The following is a 17,180-nucleotide window of genomic DNA, read 5'->3' as shown; positions in this document are numbered from 1 at the left end:
CATTGTAAATGGCCCTTAGCTTCAGGATATTTATGTGAAGTGATGTCTCCAGGATTGACCATAAGCTCTGGAAATTCCTTCCCTGTGTGACTGCTCCCCAGCCTCGCAGGCTGGCATCCGTGGTCACCAGGACCCAGTCCTGAATGTGCGGCCCTCTAGAAGATGAGCACTCTGCAACCACCACAGGAGAGACACCCTTGTGCTTGGTGACAGGGTTATCCGCTGATGCATCTGAAGATGCAACCCAGACCATTTGTCCAGCAGGTCCCACTGGAAAGTTCTTGCTTGGAATCTGCCGCATGGGATTGCTTCATAGGAAGCCACCATTTTTCCCAGAACCATTTCATTGATGTACTGAGACTTGGCTCGGTTATAGGAGGTTCCCGACTAGCTCGGATAACTCCCTGACTTTCTCCTCCGGGAGAAACACCTTTTTCTGAACTGTGTCCAGGATCATCCCTAAGAACAGAAGACGAGTCGTCGGAATCAGCTGCGATTTTGGAATATTGAGAATCCAATCGTGCTGCCGCAACACTACCTGAGATGGAGGTCGGTGACCTCCAACTGTTCCCTGGATCTTACCCTTATCAGGGAATCGTCCAAGTAAGGGATAACTAAAATTCCCTTCCTTCGAAGGAGTATCCTCATTTCGGCCATTACCTTGGTAAAGACCCGGGGTGCCGTGGACCATCCATACGGCAGCGTCTGAACTGATAGTGACAGTTCTGTACCATAAACCTGAGGTACCCTTGGTGAGAAGGGTAAATTGGGACATGAAGGTAAGCATTCTTGATGTGGCACTCTACTTGATGACTGCAATCCATGTATGAATTGAGATTTATAAACCTAAGCTTGAATATAAAACAATATCTCACCACACATGAATTATTGATTCAAAATAAAATAGGATCATTGATGAATATAAAATAAACAATGTTATAAAAAATTTTTTTTGTCTATAAGGGGATGCAGATATATTGATATAACTATGGATTGATACCTTCATTGGAAATATATGTTACTGACTAACAACCCCCTTTTATTTTAGGAGTATTGATTAAAGGTTACGTTTTAACTCTTATAATCATATCAAATTGATTTGCATAAAAATTGTTAAAAAAGAGTGCTCCAAAAAGCAATCCATTCTCTTTGTTGCCTCTTTGCAACAAACACAACTTTTAAAGCATCCTTGATGTCCCGAGACATCATGTAGTCCCCTTCTTCCAGGTTCGCAATCACTGCTCTGAGTGACTCAATCTTGAATTTGAACCTCTGTATGTAAGTGTTCAAAGATTTTAGATTTAGAATCGGTCTCACCGAGCCGTCCGGCTTCGGTACCACAACAGTGTGGAATAATACCCCGTTCCCTGTTGCAGGAGGGGTACCTTGATTATCACCTGCTGGGAATACAGCTTGTGAATGGCTTCCAAAACTGTCTCCCTGTCAGAAGGAGACATCGGTAAAGCCGACTTTAGGAAACGGCGAGGGGGAGACGTCTCGAATTCCAATTTGTACCCCTGAGATATCACCTGAAGGATCCAGGGGTCTACTTGCGAGTGAGCCCACTGCGCGCTGAAATTCATTGAGACGGGCCCCCACCGTGCCTGATTCTGCTTGTAAAGCCCCAGCGTCATACTGAGGGCTTGGCAGAGGCGGGAGAGGGTTTCTGTTCCCGGGAACTGGCTGATTTCTGCAGCCTTTTTCCTCTCCCTCTGTTACGGGGCAGAAATGAGGAACCTTTCGCCCGCTTGCCCACGAGAAGACTGCACCTGATAATACGGCGTCTTCTCATGTTGAGAGGCGACCTGGGGTACAAACGTGGATTTCCCAGCTGTTGCCGTGGCCACCAGGTCTGAAAGACCGACCCCAAATAACTCCTCCCCTTAATAAGGCAATACTTCCAAATGCCGTTTGGAATCCGCATCACCTGACCACTGTCGTGTCCATAACCCTCTACTGGTAGAAATGGACAACGCACGTAGACTTGATGCCAGTCGGCAAATATTCCGCTGTGCATCACGCATATATAGAAATGCATCTTTCAAATGCTCTATAGGCAATAATATACTGTCCCTATCTAGGGTATCAATATTTTCAGTCAGGGAATCCGACCACGCCAACCCAGCACTGCACATCCAGGCTGAGGCGATTGCTGGTCGCAGTATAACACCAGTATGTGTGTAAATACATTTTAGGATACCCTCCTGCTTTCTATCAGCAGGATCCTTAAGGGCGGCCATCTCAGGAGAGGGTAGAGCCCTTGTTCTTACAAGCGTGTGAGCGCTTTATCCACCCTAGGGGGTGTTTCCCAACGCACCGTAACCTCTGGCAGGAAAGGATATAATGCCAATAACATTTTAGAAATTATCAGTTATCGGGGGAAACCCACGCATCATCACACACCTCATTTAATTTCTCAGATTCAGGAAAACTACAGGTAGTTTTTCCTCACCGAACATAATACCCCTTTTTGGTGGTACTCGTATTATCAGAAATGTGTAAAACATTTTTCATTGCCTCAATCATGTAACGTGTGGCCCTACTGGAAGTCACATTTGTCTCTTCACCGTCGACACTGGAGTCAGTATCCGTGTCGGCGTCTATATCTGCCATCTGAGGTAACGGGCGCTTTAGAGCCCCTGACGGCCTATGAGACGTCTGGACAGGCACAAGCTGAGTAGCCGGCTGTCTCATGTCAACCACTGTCTTTTATACAGAGCTGACACTGTCACGTAATTCCTTCCAACAGTTCATCCACTCAGGTGTCGACCCCCTAGGGGGTGACATCACTATTACAGGCAATCTGCTCCGTCTCCACATCATTTTTCTCCTCATACATGTCGACACAAACGTACCGACACACAGCACACACACAGGGAATGCTCTGATAGAGGACAGGACCCCACTAGCCCTTTGGGGAGACAGAGGGAGAGTTTGCCAGCACACACCAGAGCGCTATATATATACACAGGGATAACCTTATATAAGTGTTTTTCCCCTTATAGCTGCTGTATTGTTAATACTGCGCCTAATTAGTGCCCCCCTCTCTTTTTTAACCCTTTCTGTAGTGTAGTGACTGCAGGGGAGAGCCAGGGGAGCTTCCCTCCAACTGAGCTGTGAGGGAAAATGGCGCCAGTGTGCTGAGGAGATAGGCTCCGCCCCTTTTTCGCAGACTTTTCTCCTGCTTTTTTATGGATTCTGGCAGGGGTTAAAATTCATCCATATAGCCCTGGGGGCTATATGTGATGTATTTTCGCCAGCCAAGGTGTTTTTATTGCTGCTCAGGGCGCCCCCCCCTAGCGCCCTGCACCCTCAGTGACCGAAGTGTGAAGTGTGCTGAGGAGCAATGGCGCACAGCTGCAGTGCTGTGCGCTACCTTGGTGAAGACAGGACGTCTTCTGCCGCCGATTTTCCGGACCTCTTCTGTCTTCTGGCTCTGTAAGGGGGCCGGCGGCGCGGCTCTGGGACCCATCCATGGCTGGGCCTGTGATCGTCCCTCTGGAGCTAATGTCCAGTAGCCTAAGAAGCCCAATCCACTCTGCACGCAGGTGAGTTCGCTTCTTCTCCCCTTAGTCCCTCGATGCAGTGAGCCTGTTGCCAGCAGGTCTCACTGAAAATAAAAAACCTAAAACTAAACTTTTCACTAAGCAGCTCAGGAGAGCCACCTAGTGTGCACCCTTCTCGTTCGGGCACAAAAATCTAACTGAGGCTTGGAGGAGGGTCATAGGGGGAGGAGCCAGTGCACACCAGGTAGTTCTAAAGCTTTACTTTTGTGCCCAGTCTCCTGCGGAGCCGCTATTCCCCATGGTCCTTACGGAGTCCCCAGCATCCACTTAGGACGTTAGAGAAAATATATAACCTGGCCACTAGGAGCGAGGCATATAGGGAGACAGGAGCCCAAGTTTCTCTCCTTGTTGTGCTGAGGCAGGCAATGCAGCTAAAATGGCTGCCCAGCATCCTAGAAAAGGTGGACAGGACGAGTCAGCCTGAGGTGGGCAGTCTACACTGAGGGAGCACCCCCAGGGGTGGGGAAGGGGCTAACAGGAGGAAAATGCCTCCCCATCTGGTGTGGACCTCAGGGCAATAGCTGTCACGCTGCTAGCGGTGTCCTGTTCTGAAATGCCCTGGTGGTCTAGTGTGTGGACCAGGGACACACGGGCCGATACTACTCGCACTGCCAGTAGTTTCCCACACTGGCGGTGTATAGTCTGCCAATTTGAGTTTGGCTGCGGGTTCCGGGAAATGAGCGTGCTTGTCTCTCCTGGAGTCCGCAGTGGAAGTCACCGACCCAGTGGGTGGTGGCTGCGTATAGTGGAAAGGGAGTCCTGGGTTGCTTGAAAAAATACAGTAACTATTTGGTGCCCGAACGCTACTGTCCAGGCTATACACATCGTCCTCCCTGTGTCCCTAGTAGAGGAAGAAGAAACATTATTTAACTGCACTTTATTTCTATATATAATTTTTTTTTTTTTACATTTTCCATATAGTGATACATCACATTAAGTGGGGTATTCAATTAGAGCCATTTTTGCCGCACATTTTAGGGCGACTGGGCATTCGCCCTATTCATAGCACAGCCACTTTTTCCCCTAGGCGAAAAATTCCGCAGGAGCGAATAACATGTGGATCAGTGAATTCACTTTTCTTCGCACCTGCGCCGGCGAAAACACATGCCGCTTTCGCCAATTTTGAGACAATGCCTTTTCACTACAAAAAAAAAAAAAAAAAGTGAAAAAGCATTGGCAAAAATGCAAGTCTGGGGATTTTAACGTGCTGTATTTTCCCGATTCCTTGCCGGATCGTCAATCTTCAATGTTTGTGGATTGGATTGGCAGAATGGGCTAACGGGGCTTAGATGTATGACCCACCTTATTTTGTGTATTTGCTTAAAGTGCGCTTTCCATTTACAGCAAAACTGACAGGTGAATAAAGTGCCCTGTTGTAAGTTTATGCCACTGCTGACCAGCAAGAGAATTCTGTTTTCCAGTGTACAAACACCCTCCATTCAGTTTGCAAACCTTAGTACCCCTGCAGCCACCATGTTATTCCAAATCTATGCCCTTATTTGTAGTCTCAGGTGTATTTGTAGATGTTTGCAAAAGGCCAATAATGAGTATTGTTTGGAAAGTGCTACTAGTCCTTATGTATGACAAGACAAAGTAATGCATCACTCCCTGCTAACTGGCTGACAGCAATGAGGTGGCATAGGAGAAAGCAGTCTGTACCTTATTGTACGATGACACAATGGGGGAGATCCAAATGTTTGAAAAGTCGGTTGGGTGTCTGTTTTTTCCTGTCTATTATACCCCTTTTCCACTAGCTCAAGAAACACGGGTAAATGCACGGGGGCGCGCATTTACCCGTGTTTTTTGCAAGTGGAAAAGGGTAAACCCGGATCAAGTGACCCGTGAATCCTACCCGGCTATCTACCTGGGTAGGACACGGGAATGATCCGGGTAGGGTTGTAGTGTAAACGGGAGCTGTGTCGATGCGACACGGCTCCCGTTTACACTGTATGGAAGGGCGGCGCTGGGAGATCATGTGATCTCCCTGCGCCGCCCCTGCCGCGTCACTAGAAGCGTCACCAACCCGGCATATGCCAGGTTGTGACTGCTGATGGGAAAGGGGCAGAGCACGGGTCGCAGCAGGGGGCAGCTCCCGTGTCAGGCTCCCAGCTGTGACCCGTGCTCGTAGGTGGAAAAGGGGTATTAGATAGGAAAAAACAGACTCCCAACTGACTTTTCAAACATTTGAATCTCCCCCAGTAAGTACCACTAAGCCTTGTCGCAGTCCATGTTTAAGGGATTGTGCACAAAGGTGTCTCTAGAGAAGTCTATGGCCAAATGCAAAAGCCGAGTTGTAGGCACCGATTTGCTTTAGATTTATCAGCGAAATCACAATAATTACCGCTGGTGCATCTAACCTGCAGGCTGCTACATTGGTGCCTCTGTCATTTTGTTTGAGAAAATAATTGAAGAGATATGGTCCAAAACAAACAGAGGTTTTTATAGGGCCTAATTCAGATATGTACACAGACCCAATGGTTTATGTACATCTCCGATATTTATCGATCTGTGCATGCAGAGAATCTGCACTGTTCATATCTGCGTCTGCACCAAGGCTCGCAGTGCCCCCTAAGCCACAGCATTGGTGACATGGGCCATTTGGGGGGCGGAGAAGGGGTGGCAACAGCCAGATTCACTGGCCCCGGAAGAGCAAAATCACCAACCATACCGAGTAGCCGAGGGATGACCGATGTTCAAGCAGATGGACCAATGCTGCATCTTCAGACACAGCAGCATATCTAAGGTCGCTGGCAGGAGGCGTCTATGTGAACTGGTTCCTCCCTGAATCAGGCCCATAGAACACTATCTAATAGATTGATAGTAAACAAAGTGCGAAATAATATGGCTGACTAAGCATGGGTGAGGGAAAGAGCTTGTCTTCTGTCCCATATCCGGTTGTTTATCTCCTGCATTATAGTAGTCTGTTACTGTACAGAGACCAAGGATCTGTATGTACACTGATAACCTACCACCTCCCCACTAAATAAGTATATACAATGGGAAAGAAAAACAGATGCACAAGGTTTTATACAAGAAAAGCCTCTGCAAGGTGACGACACGGGAAACTGATGAGTTTATTTACAGATCCCAATATCGTAGAAAATATCCTATAATATACAGACAGTGGTATCATTCCTTACCTTGTGCTTAAATGATAAACATCGCTGCAGCTTGACCCTCAAACAAAGACCTGAGCAGAGACAGAAGAAATTGAATATCAATATCCATAGCATGCAGCTTCTGTCATTCAGCAACAATGTGTCACAAGCAAGAACCTCAATGCCACATAATAGCCATACGCTTAAAAAGTGCTTGGATACAAAACTCCCTGCATTATACAAACACAGCGAGTCTGAGACGCCTCTCATCAGATTCCTAGGATTCATATATCCAGGAGTCTGTGTTAGTTATTTTATTTAAAATGGTTTATTAATCTTTGTAAATAATAATTATAATAGAAAGGAGGAGTAAAATTTTCCATAGTTCACTCATTATGGAAACTTCGACCGGTCTGTAAGATCCGTGTTTACAACAGGAACATATAACATGCGATGCATGGCTGGTTTCCATGTTTACTCTTGCCTTGAGGTAAGAGGCAGAGAGAACCCATTACCTCTGTAGTGAGCCTTCAGCCCTGACAATAAGAACTGCTGTCACAGTAACCAGATCAAGGGGAGCAGCACATTTTATTTGGTTACAATTTTACATTTTTGAACATTTATTTGACATAATTCTCTAATCACAGATATAAATTGTAATGGCCCTCTTACAGTAAAGCGGGCTGACTAAATAATCCTCACTAAAATGCATATTATTAATGCAACCTCTCATAATCATCCGCATAGACAACTGCAACCCTGTAATCACAGACTGCTACTAGAATTCTTCTCTCCAATTTGCTCCCAACACGCTACAAGACTCATCCACAGCTCACATTCCCCCATTACTGCAATTCCGGTAACCCCCAGAACCCTTTCACTAACCTGCAATGTTGTGACCACTCTGTTACTTATTGTTCATTTATGAAGTTATTTATATTGCACAGTACTTAACTGCAGCTCATCACATACCTCATCTCCAACTAGCTCTGCTTCACCAATGGCCGCCTATGCTTCCCCTGATCTACATAATGCTGTATACTGCCACATCGCTGTTCTCCATTTCTGCTTCATTCAAGCCTATTTACAAATGCCTATTACTGCATCGCTACAGCTGCCATGACCATCAGAACCATTTCATTCCCCTCCAATCCAACCAGGCATCGTCTCCTATGTCCACTTCTCTTGCTGCCTGTATGTACTAGTTTAGCCATTGTAATAGAGTACAGTAATGTGGTTTGTAAACATAATAGAATAATAAATCTTTAGTATATTACATGGAGCAATTCAAAATATAAAACCGAAATCAGAGGAATAAAAAATGACTTTATTTACAGTATTTATTCCTCATTCACCTGTAATACAGTGGGGCAGATGTATTGAGCCCGGAGAAGGAATAAAGAAGTGATAAACCAGTGATAAGTGCAAAGTGATAACGCACCAGCCAATCAGCTCCAATATGTAAATTGACAGTTATGAGCTGATTAGCTGGTGCGTTATCACCTTGCACTTATCACCGCTTTATCACTTCTTTATGCCTTCTCCAGGCTTAATACATCTGCCCCAATGTGTTTGGTAACCATTATACCCAATATCTGAGCCTCCTTATCCCTGAATCTCTAGATGACAGTCAGTGAGTACAGAGTTAATGCTGAATACCAGTGATAACCAGGGGGTACACCTCCTGCTCGGGCTATGCATTTAGTGCCAGATTCTGAGTTGAACACAATACAAGACGCCCACTGTAAGCAGAATGCTAATCACACTAGACACACACTGCGAATGGCACACACCTATAGGATTGCACTGCACTACTGAAGTACACGAGAGTAGCTGTCATTATCACTGGAACTTACAACTACCCATGCTAGGGGCAAGAAATACACCTGTATTTGGCATTCTCTTTGCATACACATGACTCAGAATAGCAGATAACACTGGCCACATACCCACGACACACCATTGGTGCTACCCGGTTGCCATGCAGAAACACCTTTTTAGGGGACGGAGAGACTCTAAACCGACTGCAAGTTCGCAATGAATCGTATACAGGCCATAACACAGTCGCAATTTGCTAAAATTCACTAGATGCAGAAGTTTTAGGGATATGCTGCGCTACAAGACTCGCATTTGCATGCCCTGCACCCCCCCCCCCCAATCCAGCTTTCTAACAATATTTTCACCTGCCACATGATACACCAGTTGCTGCGCTCTTAGCATTCGGAAGTTTGAGTTGTGGGTCTCTTTTCACTCTTCTTTTTTGTGTTTTTGGATCCAGGGCTACTTCCACTGTTTTTGTTCTTACTTTATCTACCTATTGCGGTTCTGACTTGTCATACTTTATATTACGTATCTACAATCTATTGTTTCATTTGTATACTTGTATTGTGCCATTGAATTATGTTTTCATGCTTCAATAAAGAAAAAAAAAAGAAAAAAAAACATTGAAAAAAAAAACATTTTTTAAAATTGTGTTCGGTCATGTGTGCAAGAGAGTCAGGCTCGTATTGGATTATTTATGAAGCTTCGGGTTGCAAAACCCAGAACTTCTGATCATGTTTGATGGACAGCCTGGTCTTGGGAGACCTCGCATTCAGCCCCAGGCACCTCCAAAACAGCAGCACATCACCATTACGGTTCTGGGTTCTATATGTGTAATAAACAAAAACATATTTTATTTCTATTTCACCTGCACCTCATTAGGAATCTCCCCAGTGTGACACAACAGGCCTCCAGTGCTGTTACTATGAGCCTCCGCCACTGAAGGTTTCTCCCTAGGGCATTTGGAAACTATCAGACAGCATGAACAGTACCGAGTAATCCAGTGGTTGCCGTGATGCCTTGTAATATATCAGCAGTACTGCTTAGTAATATGCCAGCAATAGAGCCCATTAGATGTAATGCCCACTAAGCAGATTTAGTAATGTCCACTAATATGCCACCAATAGTAGTAACAGCTGTAACTTAGTCACCACCAGTCTTCCTAAATCATACACCAATACAATCAGTAACAAGTCAGCAGTAATAGAAAGTACCCATAATTCTGTATGTCAGCAATAATTATCACTGTTTACTGATGGTATTATGGAACATTACTAAGAGGTTAATTCAATTAGAGACGAGCAAGCAACCACAGCGGAACTCGCCTCCCTTGCCGAGTCTTGTGAAGAGCCGCAAACTACAATTCAAACTCAACAAGTTGGGAGCTACTGTAACTATGGTTTTATTTGTTTCTGAAAACACCCGACTAATTTCTTCCTGTTTCAGGGACTAGTTAAAAGAATGAAACATTATATCAAAAAACAAAAAGGTACCACTACTGCCTACCACCAGGAAGAGCAGCAATGGTGCTACTCAGAACAGCCTCTCCTCCATACACTGCCACAAACGCACCGGTGCTGCTCACAACAGCCTCTCCTCCATACACTGCCACAAACGCACCGGTGCTAATCGCAACAGCCTCTCCTCCATACACTGCCACAAACGCACCGGTGCTAATCGCAACAGCCTCTCCTCCATACACTGCCACAAACGCACCGGTGCTAATCCCAACAGCCTCTCCTCTATACACTGCCACAAACGCACCGGTGCTGCTCACAACAGCCTCTCCTCCATACACTGCCACAAACGCACCGGTGCTGCTCACAACAGCCTCTCCTCCATACACTGCCACAAACGCACCGGTGCTAATCGCAACAGCCTCTCCTCCATACACTGCCACAAACGCACCGGTGCTAATCGCAACAGCCTCTCCTCCATACACTGCCACAAACGCACCGGTGCTACTCACAACAGCCTCTCCTCCATACACTGCCACAAACGCACCGGTGCTGCTCACAACAGCCTCTCCTCCATACACTGCCACAAACGCACCGGTGCTAATCGCAACAGCCTCTCCTCCATACACTGCCACAAACGCACCGGTGCTAATCGCAACAGCCTCTCCTCCATACACTGCCACAAACGCACCGGTGCTAATCCCAACAGCCTCTCCTCCATACACTGCCACAAACGCACCGGTGCTACTCACAACAGCCTCTCCTCCATACACTGCCACAAACGCACCGGTGCTAATCGCAACAGCCTCTCCTCCATACACTGCCACAAACGCACCGGTGCTAATCACAACGGCCTCTCCTCCATACACTGCCACAAACGCACAGGTGCTAATCACAACAGCCTCTCCTCCATACACTGCCACAAACGCACCGGTGCTACTCACAACAGCCTCTCCTCCATACACTGCCACAAACGCACCGGTGCTAATCGCAACAGCCTCTCCTCCATACACTGCCACAAACGCACCGGTGCTAATCACAACGGCCTCTCCTCCATACACTGCCACAAACGCACCGGTGCTAATCACAACAGCCTCTCCTCTATACACTGCCACAAACGCACCGGTGCTAATCACAACAGCCTCTCCTCCATACACTGCCACAAACGCACCGGTGCTAATCACAACAGCCTCTCCTCCATACACTGCCACAAACGCACCGGTGCTACTCACAACAGCCTCTCCTTCATACACTGCCACAAAAGCTCTAATTAGCATTTAAATATCAATCGTTTTTCATTTTTATTGTATTCTGCACCAGAGCTATATATTATTAAAAAAAATACCTGAAAAAATGATAACTAAAAATTAGTTGTCACCAGCTTATATTGCAAGTTTACTTATGGATTTATTTATGTTACAATAAAAAAAAAAAAAAAATCCTGAAGAAGCTCATCTGGTTAAACACAATTCTCTATGGGACATGCCGTTTTGCTGGCACTCTACAACACGTCAGCTACGAGGACGCTATATGTATCAGCCAAAGCAATCTGGTGCGACACGTGTTCTTATATAAAGCTGAACCTCGCTAATCTCAACACTGCATTATCGTGACTGGAAAAAAATACAATGTCCATATACAGAGCAGGCTTAGGGGCCCAGTTATAAAGAAAACGTGCAGCTTATTTCCCAAAAACACCTGTTTTCAGAGGGTAACCGCAAATATTTAGTACCACTTTGGTGTATTGCTGAGGGAACGCAGCAGATACCTGCTGCGATCCCTCCATTCCTGTCGGCAGCCGCAGCTCCCGTAGGTTTCTATGAGGGACGCAATGCAGCGAGATTTTCCAATTTTCGGAATGCAAGGCATTGTGGAGATTGGCCTCCGCAGCCTATGGGCTACACATGTCAGAACATCGCAGGGACGGGCTCCGAACCTGTCCCTGCAGGTGCTCGTTGCTATATTAGCCTGATATAATAATAATGTGATCTTGTGCACTAATATCACACTGCATATATATGATAAATAGACGTCTTAGAATCTATGCTTCTCACATTGTTCTTATAATACAATCCCAAGCTTCAAACTGGCAAGGCATGCTGAGACTTGTAGTTTCACAACATCTGAAGAGCCAAGGACTGGCCAAGCATTATTAATAAAAAGAAACCCATATAAAATGATTTTTTAGCTTTATAGTTAGAGAACCTACTCTATGGAGTTTTATGCCTTTTCCTACCGATAAGTGTGGCCAGGGAACAATGTGGAACAGTCGGTGTGAACTTTATGATCACCAGGTGACACTCATCATCCAGCTCTTCCACAGTCACACAACTCTCCGACACAACCTCCAGGTCTTCTAGTGTACTGGGCTTTTCTGGATCCCGGATACTGCGGATTATATCTGTGGAAATAACAGACATCAATCTAAGTAACATCACAGCTTCTAACAAAGCAGGAGACCAATACAGAAGTCCCACCACATGCCCATCATGCATTTCCAACCGAGGGCCTAATTCAGACCTGATCGCAGCGGCAAATTTGTTAGCAAATGGGCAAAACCATGTGCACTGCAGGTGGGGCAGATATAACATGTGCAGAGAGAGTTAGATTTGGGTGGGTTATATTGTTTCTGTGCAGGGTAAATACTGGCTGCTTTATTTTTACACTGTAATTTAGATTTCAGTTTGAAACACACACCCCCTTTCCCCAAAGTGCACATGGTTTTGCCCATTTGCTAACAAATTTGCTGATGTGATCAGGTGTGAATTAGGCCCCTAGTACATAACACTGTTAGACATAATGGAGGGATATTCAATTGTTTGAAAAGTCGGTTGGGTGTCTATTGTTTCCGGTCTATTAGATAGGAAAAAACAGACACCCAACTGACTTTTCAAACAATTGAATACCCCCCAGTGTGTACTATAAACATTAAATCTTGGGTGAGTAAAAGTCACATTGCACACTGGCCAGGTGAACTAGTATCTTCATTTCCTAATCCTAACAATGTCATTCTGCAATTAACCATCTGTACTATCCCACAGCCGCTTACGTAAAGTGCACAGACACATACACATTGCGAAGCCTCATCTATTTCCTGGGTCGATGTTCCTTTCCTATCTCAAGGATAGGCTGCACATACTGTAGCTTCAGCCCACTGTGAATAGTGGATAGGTTAACTTGCATTTTATAAACTTTAATATATCTTTGCCTGCATGAATGGTGTTACACTATAATAGGCCCTACACACTGGCCGATTTTCTGAAAGATATGAACGATCTCGTTCATAAATGAACGAGAACTCGTTCATATCTTTCAGTGTGGAGACTCCAGCGATGAACGATGCGCGTCCCCGCGCTCGTTCATCGCTGGTCTCCCGTCGGCTGTGCATGTAGGCCAATATGGACGATCTCGTCCATATTTGCCTGCACTTCAATGCAGCCGCGTGACGGGGGGAGTGAAGAAACTTCACTCCCCCCGTCACTGCCCCCCCGCCGCCGGGTCGCTCGTCGGCCGTATCCGCCGTCGGGCAGCTCGGCGGCGTGTCGGCCAGTGAGTAGGGCCCTTTAGAGTGTCAGTAATTCACAGTTGCCTACTCTCCCAGCTGTAAGGTATGAGACGTAGGCAACTGTGCAGTAATTCCTGTCCTAACCAGTCCCCACTATAAACAGAGCACACTAGGTACAGCAGCTATCAACACACAGACATGACACCTGATTCCATAAGCCACATCATGGCTAAGGACTTCTCAGTCCTATTATATACTTGCCAACCTCAGACCATATAAACGCATACCTCCCAACATGACCCTTCCAGGAGGGTCACAATGCTCTATTCCTGCACTTCTGTCTTCATTTATGTTGCTGTCACCTGTGGTGAAATACCTTTCTTATCCAATAACTTGTTCATCACAGGTGACGGCACTCAGAAATGAAGAGCGAAATTTAGGAGCAGAGCTCTGTCCCTGTTGGAATGGTTTATGTTGGGAGGTATGAAACAGTATGGGCAGATGTTCATGAGCTTTAACAATTAATTCAGTTTAGGGCAGGGGACAGGGAACTTTTTTACCTTTTACCCCAAAATATATTTAGATAGGCCGACATTACCCCCTTGATTTAAAAGGAAGGAAATCACATATTATTGTGCATTTATACTGGTTATCACTGTTTATATGGCAATTCTGAGATACTGTATCGGTTTTTTTTTTTTTTTTATTGTCAATTATTTTTTTGGCAATGAATGGGTTAATTAACACTTTCTCCCCAAAACACCAGAATGAATGTAAGAAAGATGGATGAGGGGGGAAGGGGGACAGGACTTTTAGGAGACAGATGGTCACATCCTCACCTCAGTAATGTCAGTGGGAATTTCCTACTGTTATGTGGGCCACTGTCTGATCCTGCAGAACTCCGTCAGCGGTCAGCCACAGAACACTTCAAGTTCTGTGTGTGTGGATTGGCGGGCCGCGGGTGGGAGGACAGGACAGCGCAGGACGGGCGGGCATGAGGGAGCGTGGTGTGACGTCAGCATGTCACACCGCGGCCAGGAACTCAGTACAAGGCGGCCCGGAGCACAGTGCAGGGCGGGCACGAGGGAGCGCGGTGTGATGTCACGAGCCAGCAGGTGCTGGACAAGGCTGTGTCACAGCAGCACGACCATCCATTACCCCCAGGAATTTAATTTTTACCCCATTTGGGGTAATTTACTACTGTTCCCTGACCACTGGTTTAGGGGAAAAAGCAAACATTATGGCAGGTGATCTCTCTGCTGCAGATTACTAGTTATAGAAACGTGTGTGCGTCATTTTTATAGTCAAAACTCTGGAGTAAGAAGTTTGTCTTTTCCGCACATCTCTGATCAAAACTCACCAAACTTCCAGCAATTTATAATGCTGCACCTTTGTATAATGCCCATATCAACCCTTGGGCTCATATACTGGGAGGGCAGCCCGAGATCTCCGGAGGTACGGGTTGCCAGCCGACCTCACTTTTTTTAAAGGGACAATCACAGACAAGGCATGGTTTTGTCTTGTAAGGGATTGTGTTTTTTGAAAAAAGGTCCGAGATCGGCCAGCATCCCGAACCTCAGTGGATCTCAGACTGCATTATATCCCGCCAATTGTGTGTAAATCTGGCTCTGGTACTAGCCAGTACCTCCAGAGCCATTTACCTCACCGCACATAGGGGGTCATTCAGAGTAGATCACTCACTAGCAGTTTTTAGCAGCCGTGCAAACGCATTATCGCCGCCCACTGGGGAGCGTATTTTCGCTTTGCAGAAATGCGAACGCTTGTGCAGCAGAGCGCCTGCAAAATCGTTTTGTGCAAAACAAGACCAGCCCTGTAGTTACTCTTCATGTGCGTTGATTCTAACGACGGAGGGACGGCTTTTGACGTCACACACCCACCCAGCGAACACCCAGCCATGCCTGCGTTTTTTCTGCCACGCCTGCGTTTTTCTAAGCACTCCCTGAAAACGGTCAGCTGACACCCAGAAACGCCCACTTTCTGTCAATCGCCTTGCGGCCGGCTGTGCGATTGGAATCGTCGCTAGAACCAGTGCAAAACCACAATGGATTTTGTACCCGTACGTCGCGCATGCGCAGATTAGCCATTTTTTTCACTGACCGCTACGCAGCGAACAACAGCAGCTAGCAATCAACTCGGAATGACACCAATAGGCTTACTATACCATCCCTTTAACCAGGACGCTCATGTATTAAACAAATTCTGTGGCTGATTAAAACCAGGTGAAATGCAGACTTTATTTCAGCCTGCCACAGATAATGCATTAGTGTCCTGGTTTACAAGAATGATAGACTCATAGAAAAGGTCAAGCAGCAGCATCTGCAGCAGCTGGACCCGGAAGCTGCAGGGATCCCCCACTCAGCACTAGTAGCCAGCAGTTACACAGACAGCGCCGCACACACAGGGGTCACTGCCGGTTACCATACACTTCCAGGGCTCGCTCCTCCATGACGCGGTCTCTTCCTCTCGGTCCCCCACGCAGAGCAGCCAGCAGCCCGGACAGCAGCTCCATGCCCTCCCCCACCCACCGAGTGACGTCACGCCACCACGAGACCCAATCACCCGCCGGGTAAACACTTCGCGGTGACGTCACTGCACCGCTCCGCCGCGTGACCCGGTGTCAGGCCGGTCATGTGACTTGGTGGAAGAAAGATGGCGGCGTCCAGGGGAGCTGAGAAAGGTTGGTTCTATATCGGAGGGGCTGAAGGGACCTTGTGACGTATTGAGGGGAGGAGCTATGTCACCAGGGGGAGGAGCTACGGGCGAACAGGGTACCCGAAAAGTACCCTCGCGGGCTCGCTTCGCTCGCCACGCTTCAGGCACGGTGGCTCGCTCCGCTCCGCTTCGCTCACCACCTAATTACTAAAGGTAATAGTTGGTGGCGTATATAGTAGAGGAACTATCCCGCTGGCCTAGCTCCTCCCCCTTGCGTCGTAACTCCTCCCCCTTACGGAAAAGGTCCCTTAGCCCACTTGATTCTAGCATCTACCGCTGAGAAAGGGAACTGTAAATAATCAGATTCCGCTGGATGAGCTGCGGGGGTGCCGGATAGTGCGCTCTGTGGTGGGAACTCAGGTAACTGAGCAACACCCTCTTTCACTATCATAGCGGGGAATGGTTAGAGAAGGCGGAAGCCGACTATGGTATAAGCGTGAGCCTCTGGCTCTGTCTGCAGGGCATGCAGGGGGTGCCAGATGACGAGCAATAGCTGGAGTCACAGATTGTGCAAGTGTAAAGTATATCAGAGTCATACTGTAGCACTCTGGTTACACATGACAACCTTGCACACAATACACCTGCCTGCCCTTACACTATCATACCATGTAACAGAAGTCATTTACTGAATAATGCATCACCGTGACTCTGATGTTACTTTCCTATATATATTATTCAGTGCAGCACTGGTTCTGTCATGAGATTGCTGTGATAGGAGGATGAAAGATGCACCATCTTTACCATTATTACGAAAATAAATTGATCGACCTACTTATTTCTTTTGTGGTGAATTAATAATGGTTGCAATAACAATAATATATGTAGTTGTGCAGCGTATATGTAAGTGCTAAAGCAACTAATCACAATTGCATGCATTAACTCATCTAAGTTGACATCTCAGTTCGCAAAATAATTGTCTGTGAAAAGTTGTTTATAAAAAGTTAATGATATTCCTACAATTTAGCTTACCATACTATCCCTTTAAACTGGGATGCTTGGC

The 17,180-nt window shown here is 46.5% G+C and overlaps 2 protein-coding genes across 3 annotated transcripts in view; one reads left to right on the top strand and one right to left on the bottom strand.

Moving 5' to 3' along the window:
* Positions 1-15,977, bottom strand: part of CIAO2A (cytosolic iron-sulfur assembly component 2A) — a 31,651-nt gene extending 15,674 nt beyond the window's left edge. Inside the window, exons 1-3 of the mRNA XM_063925492.1 lie at positions 15,887-15,977; positions 12,179-12,343; positions 6,707-6,756 (exon numbers count right to left, since the gene is read on the bottom strand). Coding sequence (XP_063781562.1) covers positions 6,707-6,756; positions 12,179-12,343; positions 15,887-15,977 — 306 coding nt within the window. The remainder of the gene's footprint in view (positions 1-6,706; positions 6,757-12,178; positions 12,344-15,886) is intronic.
* An 84-nt stretch (positions 15,978-16,061) lies between these two features.
* Positions 16,062-17,180, top strand: part of SPG11 (SPG11 vesicle trafficking associated, spatacsin) — a 103,566-nt gene continuing 102,447 nt past the window's right edge. The window contains exons 1-2 of one of the 2 annotated variants that reach the window (XM_063925490.1): positions 16,071-16,145; positions 16,466-16,540. The gene's annotated coding sequence lies outside the window, so the exon portion shown is untranslated. Of the gene's footprint in view, positions 16,146-16,465; positions 16,541-17,180 lie in introns of both variants that reach the window. The other variant, XM_063925491.1, reaches the window with a different exon arrangement.

The sequence above is a fragment of the Pseudophryne corroboree genome, chromosome 6 (assembly GCF_028390025.1).
Source record: "Pseudophryne corroboree isolate aPseCor3 chromosome 6, aPseCor3.hap2, whole genome shotgun sequence".
Classification (NCBI taxonomy): domain Eukaryota; kingdom Metazoa; phylum Chordata; class Amphibia; order Anura; family Myobatrachidae; genus Pseudophryne; species Pseudophryne corroboree.
Note: the sequence above shows the minus strand (reverse complement) of the source record. Positions and strands in the feature narration are given on the sequence as shown.